The sequence below is a fragment of the Bufo gargarizans genome, chromosome 4 (assembly GCF_014858855.1).
Source record: "Bufo gargarizans isolate SCDJY-AF-19 chromosome 4, ASM1485885v1, whole genome shotgun sequence".
NCBI classification, from domain to species: domain Eukaryota; kingdom Metazoa; phylum Chordata; class Amphibia; order Anura; family Bufonidae; genus Bufo; species Bufo gargarizans.
The window spans coordinates 533,959,932-533,975,358 of NC_058083.1; the positions used below are offsets into that span (position 1 = coordinate 533,959,932).

At 42.5% G+C, this 15,427-nt stretch overlaps 1 protein-coding gene across 1 annotated transcript in view; it reads left to right on the forward strand.

Moving 5' to 3' along the window:
* Positions 1–14,230, forward strand: part of LOC122934815 (oocyte zinc finger protein XlCOF6.1-like) — a 40,631-nt gene extending 26,401 nt beyond the window's left edge. The window contains exon 5 of the mRNA XM_044290516.1: positions 13,087–14,230. Coding sequence (XP_044146451.1) covers positions 13,087–14,033 — 947 coding nt within the window. The 3' untranslated portion in view covers positions 14,034–14,230. The remainder of the gene's footprint in view (positions 1–13,086) is intronic.
* The last annotated feature ends 1,197 nt before the right edge of the window (positions 14,231–15,427 follow it).

The window sequence follows — 15,427 nt, forward strand, 5'->3', positions numbered from 1 at the left end:
GAATTCAAATTTTAAAAAGTGGGCGGAGCCACAAACAACCAATCAGATTTTCCCTATTGACTTCAATGAGAAAAATGTAAAAAGCTGTTATTATTACAATATGAAAGCCAGAGTCCCCAAACTGGCACCATGGTTCACTGGGTGAGTGTGATTAGAATTTAGGAATAGTGGGTGGAGCCTTTAACAGACAATCACATTTCAGCCATTCGTTTTATATGGGAAAATTTAAATTTTGACTGTTAATGGCAGAGTCCTCAAATTTGGCACAGTCAGTCATTGGGTGACTTGGGTTTAAATTTTAAAAAGTGGGTGGAGCCACAAACAGCCAATCAGATTTCAAGCCAATATCCTGTGGTTTCTTCAGAAATGACACCATCTAGTTTATATTGATGACCTATCCTCAGGATTGGTCATCAATATCAGATCAGTAGGGGCCCAATAGCCGGAACCCCCGATGAGCTGTTTGAGGAGAAGTCTGTGCTCCTACATGCGCTGTCTAACTTTTGCGCTGCCATCTGCGCCTGAAATACGCCTAATTTAGGCGTATTTCAGATTAGTAAATTACCCCCTTAATGTATAAACCTTTATGACTAGACTAGTCCTCAAGCAGTGCAGACCAGTATCATAGGAGATGTTGCAGGACACTCAGCAGGAAATCAAGGCCACCTTTATTTGGTAAGACCATCTTTCGGATCTGAAGAGTCCAAAGGAGATCTAAGGAATCTAGATCCAGCAAAATAGGAAATTACCATCAATGGCCAGGCTGCCAAGATCACAGAAGCAAGATGGCTGAACCCCACCTATTTCTGAGTAGAAGAGCTGTCATGGAACCATGAACCAGACGTACAACAAGAGATAAGTGGAAATAAGAAGGCTTTATTGAAAAACAAGCCGTAAGCAAAAGTCCAAACGGATGGCTAAACCGAAGCAGGGTCTTGCGTAGACAGAGGTCAGGAACCAGAAGGGTAGTCAGACGAAGCCAGGATCAGGAACCAGCAGGGTAGTCAGACGAAGCCAGGATCAGGAACCAGCAGGGTAGTCAGACGAAGCCAGGATCAGGAACCAGCAGGGTAGTCAGACGAAGCCAGGATCAGGAACCAGCAGGGTAGTCAGACGAAGCCAGGATCAGGAACCAACGGGGTAGTCAGACGAGGCCAGGATCGGAAACCAGAAGCAGCAGCAGTCTTAGAAGCATGTGAACACAGGAGGACCAAGCAAGGAACTGAAGCCACAGACCTCCTATATATATGAGCTAGGCATCCAGCTCCTCCCAGTGGGAAGGAGAAGCCGCAGGGTGGGAGGCTACAAGAAACCCAGAAACCAAGATGGCCGCCAGCACATGTCAAACGAAGGAGAACAGTAAGAAGGTAAGACCAAGACCATGACAAGAGCGAAGTGGAATTCTGAGCGATGAAAGATTCCTTTGTCCAGAAGCAAGTCTAGCAGTAGTTTTAGGGTGACACGTTGCAACAATATATGCTGGGAAAGATCTTGTGGTATATGGAACTGTGCTCTATTATAGGAAAGGGATTGTTGCTTTTAGGCTTGTTGTACAATCTGTTCTTTATTGGCATAGAACTGTATCCAGCAAATTATATATCAGACTCTTAAACCATCTGGGTTAGGAGGGGGGAGAGCCTTGTTAGCTTAGTTCATTTCAATGTGGATATGCAGGGGATGCCCCAATAGGATGTTGAAGATTGATTGTGGAAAATAGATTGTTGGAGACTGAATTATCAGATACAAAGATTTTTGCACTGGTTTCTATTCTCTATGTCCTCAAGATGATGCTGAAGTGTGGTGTATGTCCTGTCCCCACTTCATGTATTCCTGGGGACTATGTGGAGTTTGACAGGCAGTTAAACACCTTCCTGCTAGCCAAAAAAAAGAGACTGGGTGGAAGTCTGTTGCTTTATTTACTGGATGTAGGATTAGGGTGAAATTGAGGAACAAATAAGAATATACATGCCATCAGACTACAGCATTACATAAAGTGCAATCATGAATAACATACAGTAGGCTAACATGTTCTAAGCAGGAGCAGGAGGAGGAGCACAGCCCTGAGTGACGGGGAGAGCACTGGGAGGAGGAGCACAGCCCTGAGTGTCGGGGAGAGCACTGGGAGGAGGAGCACAGCCCTGAGTGTCGGGGAGAGCACTGGGAGGAGGAGCACCGCCCTGAGTGCTGGGGAGAGCACTGGGAGGAGGAGCACCGCCCTGAGTGCTGGGGAGAGCACTGGGAGGAGGAGCACAACCCTGAGTGCTGGGGAGAGCACTGGGAGGAGCAGCACAGCCCTGAGTGCTGGGGAGAGCACTGGGAGGAGGAGCACAACCCTGAGTGCTGGGGAGAGCACTGGGAGGAGGAGCACAGCCCTGAGTGCTGGGGAGAGCACTGGGAGAAGGAGCACAGCCCTGAGTGCTGGGGAGAGCACTGGGAGAAGGAGCACAGTCCTGAGTCCTGGGGAGAGCACTGGGAGGAGGAGCACAGTCCTGAATGCGGGGGAGAGCACTGGGAGGAAGAGCACTGGGAGGAGGAGCACAGCCCTGAGTGCTGGGGAGAGCACTGGGAGGAGGAGCACAGCCCTGAGTGCCGGGGAGAGCACTGGGAGGAGGAGCACAGCCCTGAGTGCCGGGGAGAGCACTGGGAGGAGGAGCACAGCCCTGAGTGTCGGGGAGAGCACTGGGAGGAGGAGCACTGCCCTGAGTGCTGGGGAGAGCACTGGGAGGAGGAGCACAACCCTGAGTGCTGGGGAGAGCACTGGGAGGAGCAGCACAGCCCTGAGTGCTGGGGAGAGCACTGGGAGGAGCAGCACAGCCCTGAGTGCTGGGGAGAGCACTGGGAGGAGCAGCACAGCCCTGAGTGCTGGGGAGAGCACTGGGAGGAGGAGCACAGCCCTGAGTGCTGGGGAGAGCACTGGGAGGAGGAGCACAACCCTGAGTGCTGGGGAGAGCACTGGGAGAAGGAGCACAGTCCTGAGTCCTGGGGAGAGCACTGGGAGGAGGAGCACAGTCCTGAATGCGGGGGAGAGCACTGGGAGGAGGAGCACGGCCCTGAGTGCCTGAGCTCAGGCAGAAAGTGGAGGGGGAGGGCTGCTTTACATGCTGCTTTCTCCTGAATGGTAGCAGCTAAAAACATGCAACTGGTCTTGTTTGAAAGCTGACATTCCAGGCCAGAGACCAGAGCTAAAGTCCTGTTAGAAATCGAGTCGGGAATAATCATGGGTAAAATCTGCTTTTATTTTCACTTACAGCTATATTCACTGCATCCCAATTTCTATCAGTGATATCTTCCCCTGTACTGAACAGATTGCTGTCATTCTGGTATTGTCTGAAAGCTTGCAATGTCAGTTTTCAAACAATATCTGCTGGTACCAAACGAGAGATATGAGCAGCTAAAGTAGCCCCCCCCCCCCCCCTCCCATTTCCCTGTCAGGGTGGAGTAGAATGAGGGAGCAGCTGCAGAGCTGACAGGTGACTATTAAGAGGCTAAAACAAATGCTTTCTTACTGATTTCATGTAATTGCAGGGCTTGTCTCTGGTTAGCTGTATGTGGGAGGATACACACTGCTCTGGGGTAGTGGGAGAAGTTATCTGCATTCTGATTGGTCTTGTCTGTCTCTGGTTAGCTGTATGTGAGAGTATACACACTGCTCTGGGGTAGTGGGGGAGTATATCTGCATTCTGATTGGTCTTGTTTGTCTCTGGTTAGATGTATGTGAGAGGATACACACTGCTTTGGGGTAGTGGGGGAGGTTATCTGCATTCTGATTTGTCCTGCTAGTTTATGTGAGGAGAGCAAGGGCTTATGGGAAGTGAGGGAAATACAGGATAGCCTCAAGGACCAAGCAAAGATCACCACAGGAAGTGCAGCAGAGGCCATCTTAGGAAGATGCTGATATAGAGGCACAGAGCAATAGGGTTGCCAAGGGCTGAATACAGACATCAGAAAGGTAAAATTAACTGAAAAATAAAGCTTCATGAATATCTTCCCTTCAGCATCACATCTGTTAGGAATTTCATTTTTGGTAGTGAAATGGCAGTTACACTTTAACCAACGGACTACTTATCCAGATGAGTTTCATGAAGTTTCTTAATTTGTCAGCATGCATATGCCTATCAGAAACTCATGACCTCTCCTCTGCCCCATCACATTTCCAATGAACCATGTATTGTCCTGTACGTGGTCGTACTCTCTTGGAATCTACAATTTTAGTGACCTTGTACTCCAGCTCTCCCTGCACCTCATCTGGAGGGATTGGAGAAGTGACACATTGTTTGAGTAGAGATTTGTGGAACATGTCATGATTTTTAAAAATGAATCTGATAACACAGAATTGATGACTTAACCACCTCATAAGAGTCAATAAATTGGGGATAGAGTTTATGAAATGCACTTTTAACCCTTTCAGGACCAAGCCTTTTTTTACCTTTCTGCCCAGGCCATTTTTAGCAAATCTGACATGTCACTCTATGTGGTAATAACTTTTAAATGCTTTTACTTATCCAGGCCATTCTGAGATTGTTTTCTCGACACATATTGTACTTTATGAAAGTGGTAAAATTGAGTCAAAAATTTTCATTTTTATTTATGAAAAAATAACCAAAATTTGGAAACATTTGCAAATTTTCAATTTCTCTACTTTTATAATAGATAGTAATAACTCCAAAAATAGTTATTACTTTACATTCCCCATATGTCTATTTCATGTTCGGATTATTTTGTGAATGTCATTTTATTTTTTAAGAACGTTAGAAAGCTTAAAAGTTTAGAAGAAAAAAAATTAAATTCAGTTCTGTTTAGACTAGTTCAGTTCTGAAGTCACTTTGCGAGGCTTACATAATAGAAACCACCTAAAAATGACCTCATTTTAGAAACTACACCCCTCAAGGTATTTAAAATTGATTTTACAAACTTGGTTAACCCTTTAGGTATTCCACAAGAGTTAATGGAAAATGGAGATGAAATGTCAGAATTAAAATTTTTGGGCAGATTTTCCATTTTAATCGTTTATATCCACTAACAAAGCAAGGGTTAACAGCCAAACAAAATTCAATATTTATGGCCCTGATTCTGTAGTTTACAGAAACACCCCATATGTGGTCGTAAACTGCTGTACGGGCACATGGCAAGGCGCAGAAGGAAAGGAACGCCATATTGTTTTTGAAAGGCAGGTTTCACTGGAATAATTTTAAGCTGCCATGTCACATTTGAAGCCCCCCTGATGCACCCCTAGAGAAGAAACTCCCCAAAAATTACCCCATTTTGAAAACTATGGGATAAGGTGGCAGTTTTGTTGGTACTATTTTAGGGAAGGTATGATTTTTGTTTGCTCTATATTACACTTTTTGTGAGGCAAGGTAACAAAAAATAGCTGTTTTGGCACCGTTATTTACAGTGTTCATCTGACAGGTTAGATCATGTGGTATTTTTATAGAGCAGGTTGTTACGGATGCGACAATACCAAATATGTGTACTGTTTTTGGTTGTTTGTTTCAGTTTTACATAATAAAGCATTTTAGAAAAAAATCATGTTTTAGTGTCTGCATATTCTGAGAGCCACAGTTTATATATTTTTTTTTTGGGCGATTATCTTAGGTAGGCTCTCATTTTTAGTGGTATGAGATGTCTGTTTGATTGGTACTATTTTAGGGTGCATATGACTTTTTGATAGCTTGTTATTACACGTTATGTGATGTAAGGTGACAATAAATTTTTTGGGTGACACACTTTTTATTTTTTACGGTGTTCACATGAGCGGTTAGGTCATGTGATATTTTTATACAGCAGGTTCTTACAGATGTGGCGATACCTAATATACAGACGTGGACAAAATTGTTGGTACCCTTTGGTCAATGAAAGAAAAAGTCACAATGGTCACAGAAATAACTTTAATCTGACAAAAGTAATAATAAATTAAAATTCTATAAATGTTAACCAATGAAAGTCAGACATTGTTTTTCAACCATGCTTCAACAGAATTATGTAAAAAAATAAACTCATGAAACAGGCATGGACAAAAATGATGGTACCCCTAACTTAATATTTTGTTGCGCAACCTTTTGAGGCAATCACTGCAATCAAACGCTTCCTGTAACTGTCAATGAGACATCTGCACCTCTCAGCAGGTATTTTGGCCCACTCCTCATGAGCAAACTGCTCCAGTTGTGTCCGGTTTGAAGGGTGCCTTTTCCAGACTGCATGTTTCAGCTCCTTCCAAAGATGCTCAATAGGATTGAGGTCAGGGCTCATAGAAGGCCACTTTAGAATAGTCCAATTTTTTCCTCTTAGCCATTCTTGGGTGTTTTTAGCGGTGTGTTTTGGGTCATTGTCCTGTTGCAAGACCCATGACCTGCGACTGAGACCAAGCTTTCTGACACTGGCTAGTACATTTCTCTCTAGAATTCCTTGATAGTCTTGAGATTTCATTGTACCCTGCACAGATTCAAGACACCCTGTGCCAGACGCAGCAAAGCAGCCCCAGAACATAACAGAGCCTCCTCCATGTTTCACAGTAGGGACAGTGTTCTTTTCTTGATATGCTTCATTTTTTCGTCTGTGAACATACAGCTGATGTGCCTTGGCAAAAACTTCGATTTTTGTCTCATCTGTCCACAGGACATTCTCCCAGAAGCTTTGTGGCTTGTCAACATGTAGTTTGGCATATTCCAGTCTTGCTTTTTTATGATTCGTTTTCAACAATGGTGTCCTCCTTGGTCGTCTCCCATGTAGTCCACTTTGGCTCAAACAACGACGGATGGTGCGATCTGACACTGATGTTCCTTGAGCATGAAGTTCACCTTGAATCTCTTTAGAAGTCTTTCTAGGCTCTTTTGTTACCATTCGGATTATCCGTCTCTTAGATTTGTCATCAATTTTCCTCCTGCGGCCACGTCCAGGGAGGTTGGCTACAGTCCCATGGATCTTAAACTTATGAATAATATGTGCAACTGTACTCACAGGAACATCTAGTTGCTTGGAGATGGTCTTATAGCCTTTACCTTTAACATGCTTGTCTATAATTTTCTTTCTGATCTCTTGAGACAGCTCTTTCCTTTGCTTCCTCTGGTCCATGTCGAGTGTGGTACACACCATATCACCAAACAACACAGTGATTACCTGGAGCCATATATATAGGCCCAATGGCTGATTACAAGGTTGTAGACACCTGTGATGCTAATTAGTGGACACACCTTGAATTAACATGTCCCTTTGGTCACATTATGTTCTGTGTTTTCTAGGGGTACCATCATTTTTGTCCATGCCTGTTTCATGAGTTTATTTTTTTACATAATTCTGTTGAAGCATGGTTGAAAAACAATGTCTGACTTTCATTGGTTAACATTTATAGAATTTTAATTTATTATTACTTTTGTCAGATTAAAGTTATTTCTGTGACCATTGTGACTTTTTCTTTCATTGACCAAAGGGTACCAACAATTTTGTCCACGTCTGTATATACTTTTTTTTATTTATGTAAATTTTACACAATTATATCATTTTTGAAACAAAAGAAAAAATCATGTTTTAGTGTATCCATAGTCTGAGAGCTATATTTTTTTTTATTTGTTGGGCGATTGTCTTAAGTAGGAGCTCATTTTTTGCGGGATGAGGTGACGGTTAGATTGGTACTATTTTGAGGGAATACGCCTTTTTGATCGCTTGGATTTGCACTTTTAGTGATGTAAGGTGACCAAAAAAAAATTTTTTTGGTAGCACATTTTTAAAAAACTTTTTTTACGGTGTTTACCTGAGGGGTTAGTTGATGTGATATTTTTATACAGCAGGTTCTTACGGAAGCGGCGATACCCAATATGTATACTTTTAATTTATTTATTTAAGTTGTACACAATAAAAGCATTTTTTAAACAAAAAAAATTATGTTTTAGTGTCTCTATATTCTAAGAGCCATAGTTTTTTTTCATTTTTGGGCGATTGTAGGGGCTCATTTTTGGCGCAATTAGGTGGCGGTTAGATTGGGGGGAAAATGCCTTTTTAAATGCTTAGTGTTGCACTTTTAGTGATGTAAGCACAGTTTTTTTGTTTTTGTTTTTTTACGTTTTTCACCTGAGGGGTTAGGTCATGTAATATTTTTATAGAGCCGGTCGATACGGACGCCGCGATACCTAAAATTTCTACTTTTCTTTTTTTCCCTACTTTTTACCAAAAAAAATTAACTTTATTTTTGGAAAAGGAAGCTTTTTTTTTTTTTTTTTTTTTTTTTTTTTTTTTTTTACTTTATACTTTTTTTTTTATTGTCATGCATTGGCTGTAAGTGTATTACACACTGTAATACACTTACAGCCTTCCTGCCTGTGAGAACCAGGGGGCTGGATCTCACAGGCTCTCTCGGAAGGCAGCCACGATGTCTAAGGAAGGCATTGTGCTGTCTTCCATGCCATTGGGTCCCCATCACAACAGCGTGGGGACCCAATAGCTGCTTCCTCCCTGCACGGACATCGCACGTGCCGCGGTCAGCGTTGACCACGGCACATCAAGAGTTTTCACCGATGCCGGCGCATACAGCAGGGGTCCGGCTATCAGTGACTGCCGGACCCCTGCCGCGGATCGGGCGGGCGCAGCTTCTGTACCTGCCAGATCAGTGCGCCGTACATGTACGGCGCTGGGCGTTAAGGGGCTAAATGCTACATTTTAGTAGAGAGCCGTACCTTGTATCCAACTACAAAAACAGAATCCTGGGAGTGTTTTTGTTATCGGCGCCTTCTTTTTTATATTTTTAATGTGTGAAAGTATAAAATACCTCTATATAATGCCCCCAGTAAATGCCCACATGGTGCTCCTCTCCCCTTCCCCATAATGTGGTAGTATAAAATGCCCCAAGTAGATGCCCCCATAGTGCTTCTTCCACATAGTGCCCCCATAGCGTTCTTCCCTCCCTCAAACCCCATAGTGCCCCCATAATGTGCCATTATAACATGCCCCCATAGTGCCCCCCTTAATGTGCCAGTATAACATATCGCGAGGAGAAGCTGCCGTAGCGTCCCCCATGATGTGCCAGTATAAAATGCCCCCAGTAGATGCCCCCATGATGTGCCAGTATAAAATGCCCCCATGATGTGCCAGTATAAAATGCTTCCAGTAGATGCCCCGATAGTGTCCCCTAGTTCCTGCAGCCTATTAGAGGAGCAGGGAAGGGAGACTTCTCATCTTTGCCCTGCTACAGAGTTCATCTGTATCGCTCTCCTGAGGACGGCGATACAGATGAATGTAGGGAGATGAGCGCTTCTACAATGGAAGTGCTCATCTCCAGCTGCCGCCGCCGCCACCAGAGTGCCAAATCGGAATTCAGCTGGTTCTGATTGTAGATTTTTTTTAAATTTAATTCCTAAGCATTATTATGAGAGCGGCCATTCTGCCTTAGCTGTTCTTAACAGCATTTACAAAGCATTAAAAAATACTTATTGGGAATAGTGGATCCTGTCTTATCTATACACAGAGGTAATAGAATTACAGGCAGGTTTAGAATGAGTCAACTGCAGTAAAGTAATCTGTACAGACCAAGAAGTGGTGCCAATTATTAGACATAGTGGCCAGTGCAAAAAATTAACAGGTCCCAGTTAGTGTTCAGCGAATCTCATGGACTTTGATCTGAATTTCAGTGAAAATTCTATTTGCCGCAAAGCTGAATTTCCTCGTGCTTTGTGGTAGTAAATAAATTTCCCCTGAATGGCGGTAAAAAACAAACGAAAAAAAATCATACTTACCTCATGCATTTGCCTGCAATGGGCCACCCACCACCTTCTTGATTGAAGATCTCGCACTCGATCTCCACAACGGACAGCTGTGCGAAATTTCACGCTAAATCTTCAATCAAGATGGTGACGACCGGCCCACCGTGAGCAAATGGATGAGGTAAGTATGATTTATTTATAGATTTTTTTATTTTACACACTGCTATTACTGTCAGATGCCGCAATCAGCTACGCATCTGCATCTGAGGGATAAAATGATGGGAGCACCACAATCGCTGCTCTCTGTCATTGCACCCACCACCTACAAAGAAATGTGCTTTGTGATGAAATAATTTGGCACAAAGCTATTTTTTTTTGTAAAATTTGGCGAAGCAGCCAGATCAAATTTTTGAATACTTCACTCATCTCTAGTCCCAGTAAAAGGTGTATATACACACAGCTCTCTTTCACAAGACAATCTCTAAGGACTATATATCCTGATGTTGAGCAGGTAGCGATCCTAGTCTTGTTTTAAGCTTAGATTGTCGGCTTAAAAACAAGACCTGGATTACATCTCTAGCTGCCACAAAGCCCGAGATATTCCAGGATAAAGCATCCCTCCCACCTCTAAAGCCAGCTGTGATGTTGGCGAGCGTGATGCAGGAGATGGGTAAAGAGGGGGGACTTGCCAACAGGCTGCAGAAGGCGAGACATAGATTCTCTGTCCTGAAGTGAACTAAACATACACTTTTAGACCTCCCAATGTGTGAATTGCTGCTAAAGGTTAGTCATAGTGGCCATAACAAGTGACCATCACATCAGCTGGAGTCACAGCCATTTGTATGGGAAGTAATTTATGAGTACTACTTAAAATAGTAAGATATAGTGAATATTCATTTTTCAGTAGATAATTGTAAAGTGTTTTCTCTGACTAAACTCAAATAACCCTACCTACTTGGACTAAACAGTGGCCCCCAACTGGTCGACGGTCCTTCACCTGGATAAGTGATTGGGACTTGAACTAGAAGGAAAATAGAAGTCAGATAGGCCAGGTCAGACCCAGAGAATTAATGTCAGAATGAAAAAAGCGATTTTGCTGGACCAAGTTCTTTTGGAAATAGGCAAACGACCAGTAGGATGTGTTCACCTAGGGGCACAGCTTTCTGTGCCACTGCTGCGCCCTATGCTCTTTGATATGACCAGGAGTTATCATGTTTTCACTACCTGGCTCTGTCAATCAAAGTGCAGAAGGCACGGCAGCTGCAGAGAGCTAAGCCTCTAGGAGTAACAGCAAAAAATAGCCAAAGAGAAAAGGTGCTAATGTGAGTATGTAAAAGTGCAGAAACCCCCAATAGGGTGTATATTCTGCTCACCTGTTTTTGTTGTGCAAGCCGGGGCACAACTTCAGTGCAGAACAGAAGAGGTTGGTGCAGCTGATACTATATGAAACCCTAGAGGCAGAATCCAAGCTGCCTGTGCAGTGGATACAATGCACATGAAGGGGAAGTTGACTGATTCTGTCTCACTTTAGTACTGATAGCTTGTTGACGCAAAACTAGATGATTGATATAAAATTTATTGAACACACATTTCGGGGTACACAGGAACCCTTTATGAAGTCGCTGACGCCAATCTCCTGTGGACTGTGGGCAAGCAATTTATTTTCAGGCCTGTCCTCAGGGGCCAGATCTTGGTTAGACCTGATCTCAGAGGCCAGATCAGTGGTAATAGTTGAAATAGGAAGTCATCTGCCTTAATATTCTTAGACCCTGTCTTGAAAGTGATCACAAAATTAATGGGTGAAAAATTATGCCCATAGAGCCTGTCTAGGATTAAAACATTGAGCTGATTCTAAAAATGTCAAATTCCTGTGGTTGGTTAAGGACTGTTACTTGATGTATAGTTTCCTCCAGAAAGTGATTCCAGTCTTCAAAGGTCCACTTGGTGTCAAGAAGCCCACTCTCCGTCAGGGAAAATTTGCAATAAAAACAAACAAACACTTTGTCTGAGACAAGAAAGTATGGCTCTCAGTCCCACCTCATTGACCTTCACCACAATTGGCCTAGTCAGATCAGGTAGGACCAAAACAGGAGCTTCCATGAAACATCTTTTTAGAGATTCAAGAGCTAATATTTCCTTTGGCTGCCAATGAAGAAGATCCACCCCCTTCTTAGTCATATCAGTAAGAGGTTTCAATATAACATAAAAAGTTTGATGAACTTATGGCAATAGCTAGCGAAGCACAAAAATTGCTGCAAGGCTTTAAGCAAAGAAGTCGGGGCCCAAGGAGTGAGTTCAAACCACTTCCTATCACCTGTGAAGTGACAAGACAATTTAACTTGGTGTACTAGGAGCTGTGAGGGAACTATTACAATGGGTGGAGGCCTAGTAATTTCGTGATGTTGGACCCTTTTTACAATGTGCTGTAGCAGTTGTTTGAGACCATGCATTTGGTCTACCAAGGCCCACATTGGATCCATGCCAGAAAGGAAAACGCCACAGAGAGAATTTAGTATGGCATGTGAATCTGTCACATAAGGTAGGAAACAGTGCATCCCTAAACTTCACCTGCACCACTTTCCCTACCTCCTTGGACAATCTGCCTTAAACGGCGTCCCCCCAACTGGTCGATGGTCCCTAAACTGGATAAGTGCACAGGATCTAAACTAGAGGGGAAACAGAAGTCAAACAGGACAGGTCAGAAGCAGATGATAAATATCAGAGCCCAATTGATCCAGCTTCCCTGCTCCCTGGTAACCAAACGATGATGGTGATGACGCCATAGTGAGGCAGAGATTTCCACGGAGGCACAGGCAGATAAGTACTTAACATAACTGTACAAATTTGGGAAAACCATAATCATACTAACATGCAAAATAAAGGTAACACATTTTTGTGTCAAATGGTAAACAGTGCAAATTTTCAAATGCATTAATTGAGGTTGAATTGCCATTGTTTTTTCACATTCCCACCCAGACAGAGTTCATGAAAATAAATTTGTAAGTGGTATGCGCCCTAAGACTGCCCCAAAAAAATTTGGAATGCAACACTGAAAAAAATCATTCATCCTAAATGCCCAGAATAGGTCGGCAGCAAAGGGGTTTAGAAGATACAGAAGCTGAGAATTGAAAAGGATAGGTGTAAGTAAGAAAAGAAACTTGTTGTAAAGAGAATGGAGTTGTTGCCCAAGACAATCAACCAAATTGCTTCTTTAATTTTCCAAAGCCTGTCTGAAAAATATAGTTGGAATGGGATTGGTTGCCACTAGCACCGGTTTCATTAATTTATCCTATTTACTTAATGTTTCTTAGCTTGCTATTGTCTCAAGAAAGCTTGACTGATTAATATAAATAAAATTTGTTTTGGGAAAGTAAGAACATTTTGTTTTATTTTCCAGGTGAAGACAGGATGACAGTATACCATAAGCATCTCAATTTACCTTCCTGTCATGAAGCAGAAAATAACAATATCACACAAGATGATTCTATGACTCCTAATGTACCCTCAGTCCTTCACAGCAAAGATCTCTCCTCCGATTCCTCTGGTCACAAGAAACCTTCATCTAGACCATCACTAATTGGCAAAACAAGAACTAAACAGAAACGTGGGAAACATTTTAAAGGGAAATCTAATCTTTCCTTACATGAGAAAAATCACAGAGATAAAAGGTCATTTTCATGCTCAGAATGTGTGAAATGTTTTAGTCGAAAATCACATCTTATGTACCATCTAAGAATGCACTTAGGGGAAAAGTCAGTTTTGTGTTTAAAATGTGGGAAATGCTTTAGTCAGAATTCGGATCTTAATAGACATCAGAAATCTCACACAGGGGAGAAGCCATATTCTTGTCCTGAATGTGGGAAGTGTTTTGGTCAGAGTTCAGATCTTCATAGACATCAGCGAGCTCACACAGGGGAGAAGCCATATTTATGTCCTGAATGTGGGAAATGTTTTAGTCAGAAATCAGATCTTGTTACACATCAGAGAACTCACACAGGGGAGAAACCATTTTCATGTCTTGATTGTGGAAAGTATTTTAGTCAGAAATCACATCTTATTTCACATCAGAGAACTCACACAGGGGAGAAACCATTTATGTGCCCAGAATGTAGTAAATATTTTACTGTGAAATCAGCTCTTGTAGAACATCTGAGAACTCACACAGGGGAGAAGCCATATTCATGTCCTGAATGTGGAAAGTGTTTTAGTCACAAATCAAGTCTTGCTACACATGAGAGAACTCACACTGAAGAGAAGCCACTATTGGTCAGAAGTACAGGACATAATGGAACTCATACATTCTTACAACAGATGGCAGGATCTCAGTCTGTGAAGCAATTATAGATGCAAGCCGTGTCTTGTCAGGTCTTGTTTTATGTTTCAAAAGGCATTTATTGGGTTTTAGCATAGATTGATATGCATAGATAAAAGGATATGTTATACAAAAACAATAACAATTCTTGGAGGAATGTATGTCATATTGCATATTGTTACATCATACTAATTGAATACAGTAGTATTTCTGCATAGACATGAGCAAATAAAAGGATATGTTATACAAAAACAATAACAGTTCTTGGAGGAATGTACGCCATATTGCGCATTGTTACATCATACTATTGAATACAGGTCCTGTATTTCTGACATGGAGAAAGAGCAACGAAAGTCAGAGGCATGGCACTGGAGTGTATAGTTAGTAGAATCACAGAGAGATAGCATATTGCAAGTCTAGAGCATAGGAGGAAGCTAGCCAGGGTTCCCAGACCTTCTCAAATATTGGGAATGTATCTGCGCGTATAGCTGACAATTTTTCATAAACCATTATTCTATTAACCCTTTCAATAACACTCTGGTAAGAGAGCGAATCAGTTCGCCATTTAAAAGCTATATGAATCCTCGCAGCCAACAGTATATATTGGGAAAGTTTAAATCTGGCAAAGGGTAGCCAATGAGGTTTATCTCCCAGAATGCAAATAGGCAGTGTAAGTGGATAGTTACAATCTAAAACAGAAGATATCAAGTCTGTTATTCGGGTCCAAAACCTTTCGGCCACAGGGCATGACCACCATGTATGAAGCAAGGTTCCTTCCTCTTTACATCCTCTAAAGCATAGGGGAGAAACCTCGGGGTAGATGGTATGAAGCCTCGTTGGTACCATATAGGTTCTATGTAGCACTTTAATGGAAGGTTTCCGCCAGGGTAACCTGCCACGAACCCTTCGTAAGAGTTAGTGAGCGTTGAGACCATTTAGAAGTAGAGAATTCCTGTTGCAGGTCTCTCTCCCATGCCCTCATATAATCTAATTTATGACCTTCGGGAATGGAATTCAGGGCTGCATACATTCTCGAGAGGAGGCCCTGCCTGTATAGCGAATAATTAATAGAGCGCTCAAAGGGAGAAAATTCTACACTACGGTTAGGTATCAGGTTAGACCTAAGATAAGAGAAGACCTGGTTCATGAGGAGATAGTCTCCTACAGGGGGCGCGTATTTCTCTTTAAAGTCTGAGATGGATATTAATTTACCTCTCACCAGAAGTTTGTGGAGGGTACATAGCTGATTAGATGACCACCAACTAAGGTTATTACCTTCTAGGCCTGGAAGAAAAGCCGGGTTACCTACAATGCTCAGTAAGGGCGAAGGCCTAGATTGCAGGGAAAATTTAAACCTAACTGACCTCCAAAGAATCAGTGAATAAGTCAAAAGGGAATTATTACGAACTGCTGGAGGAATGGGTGC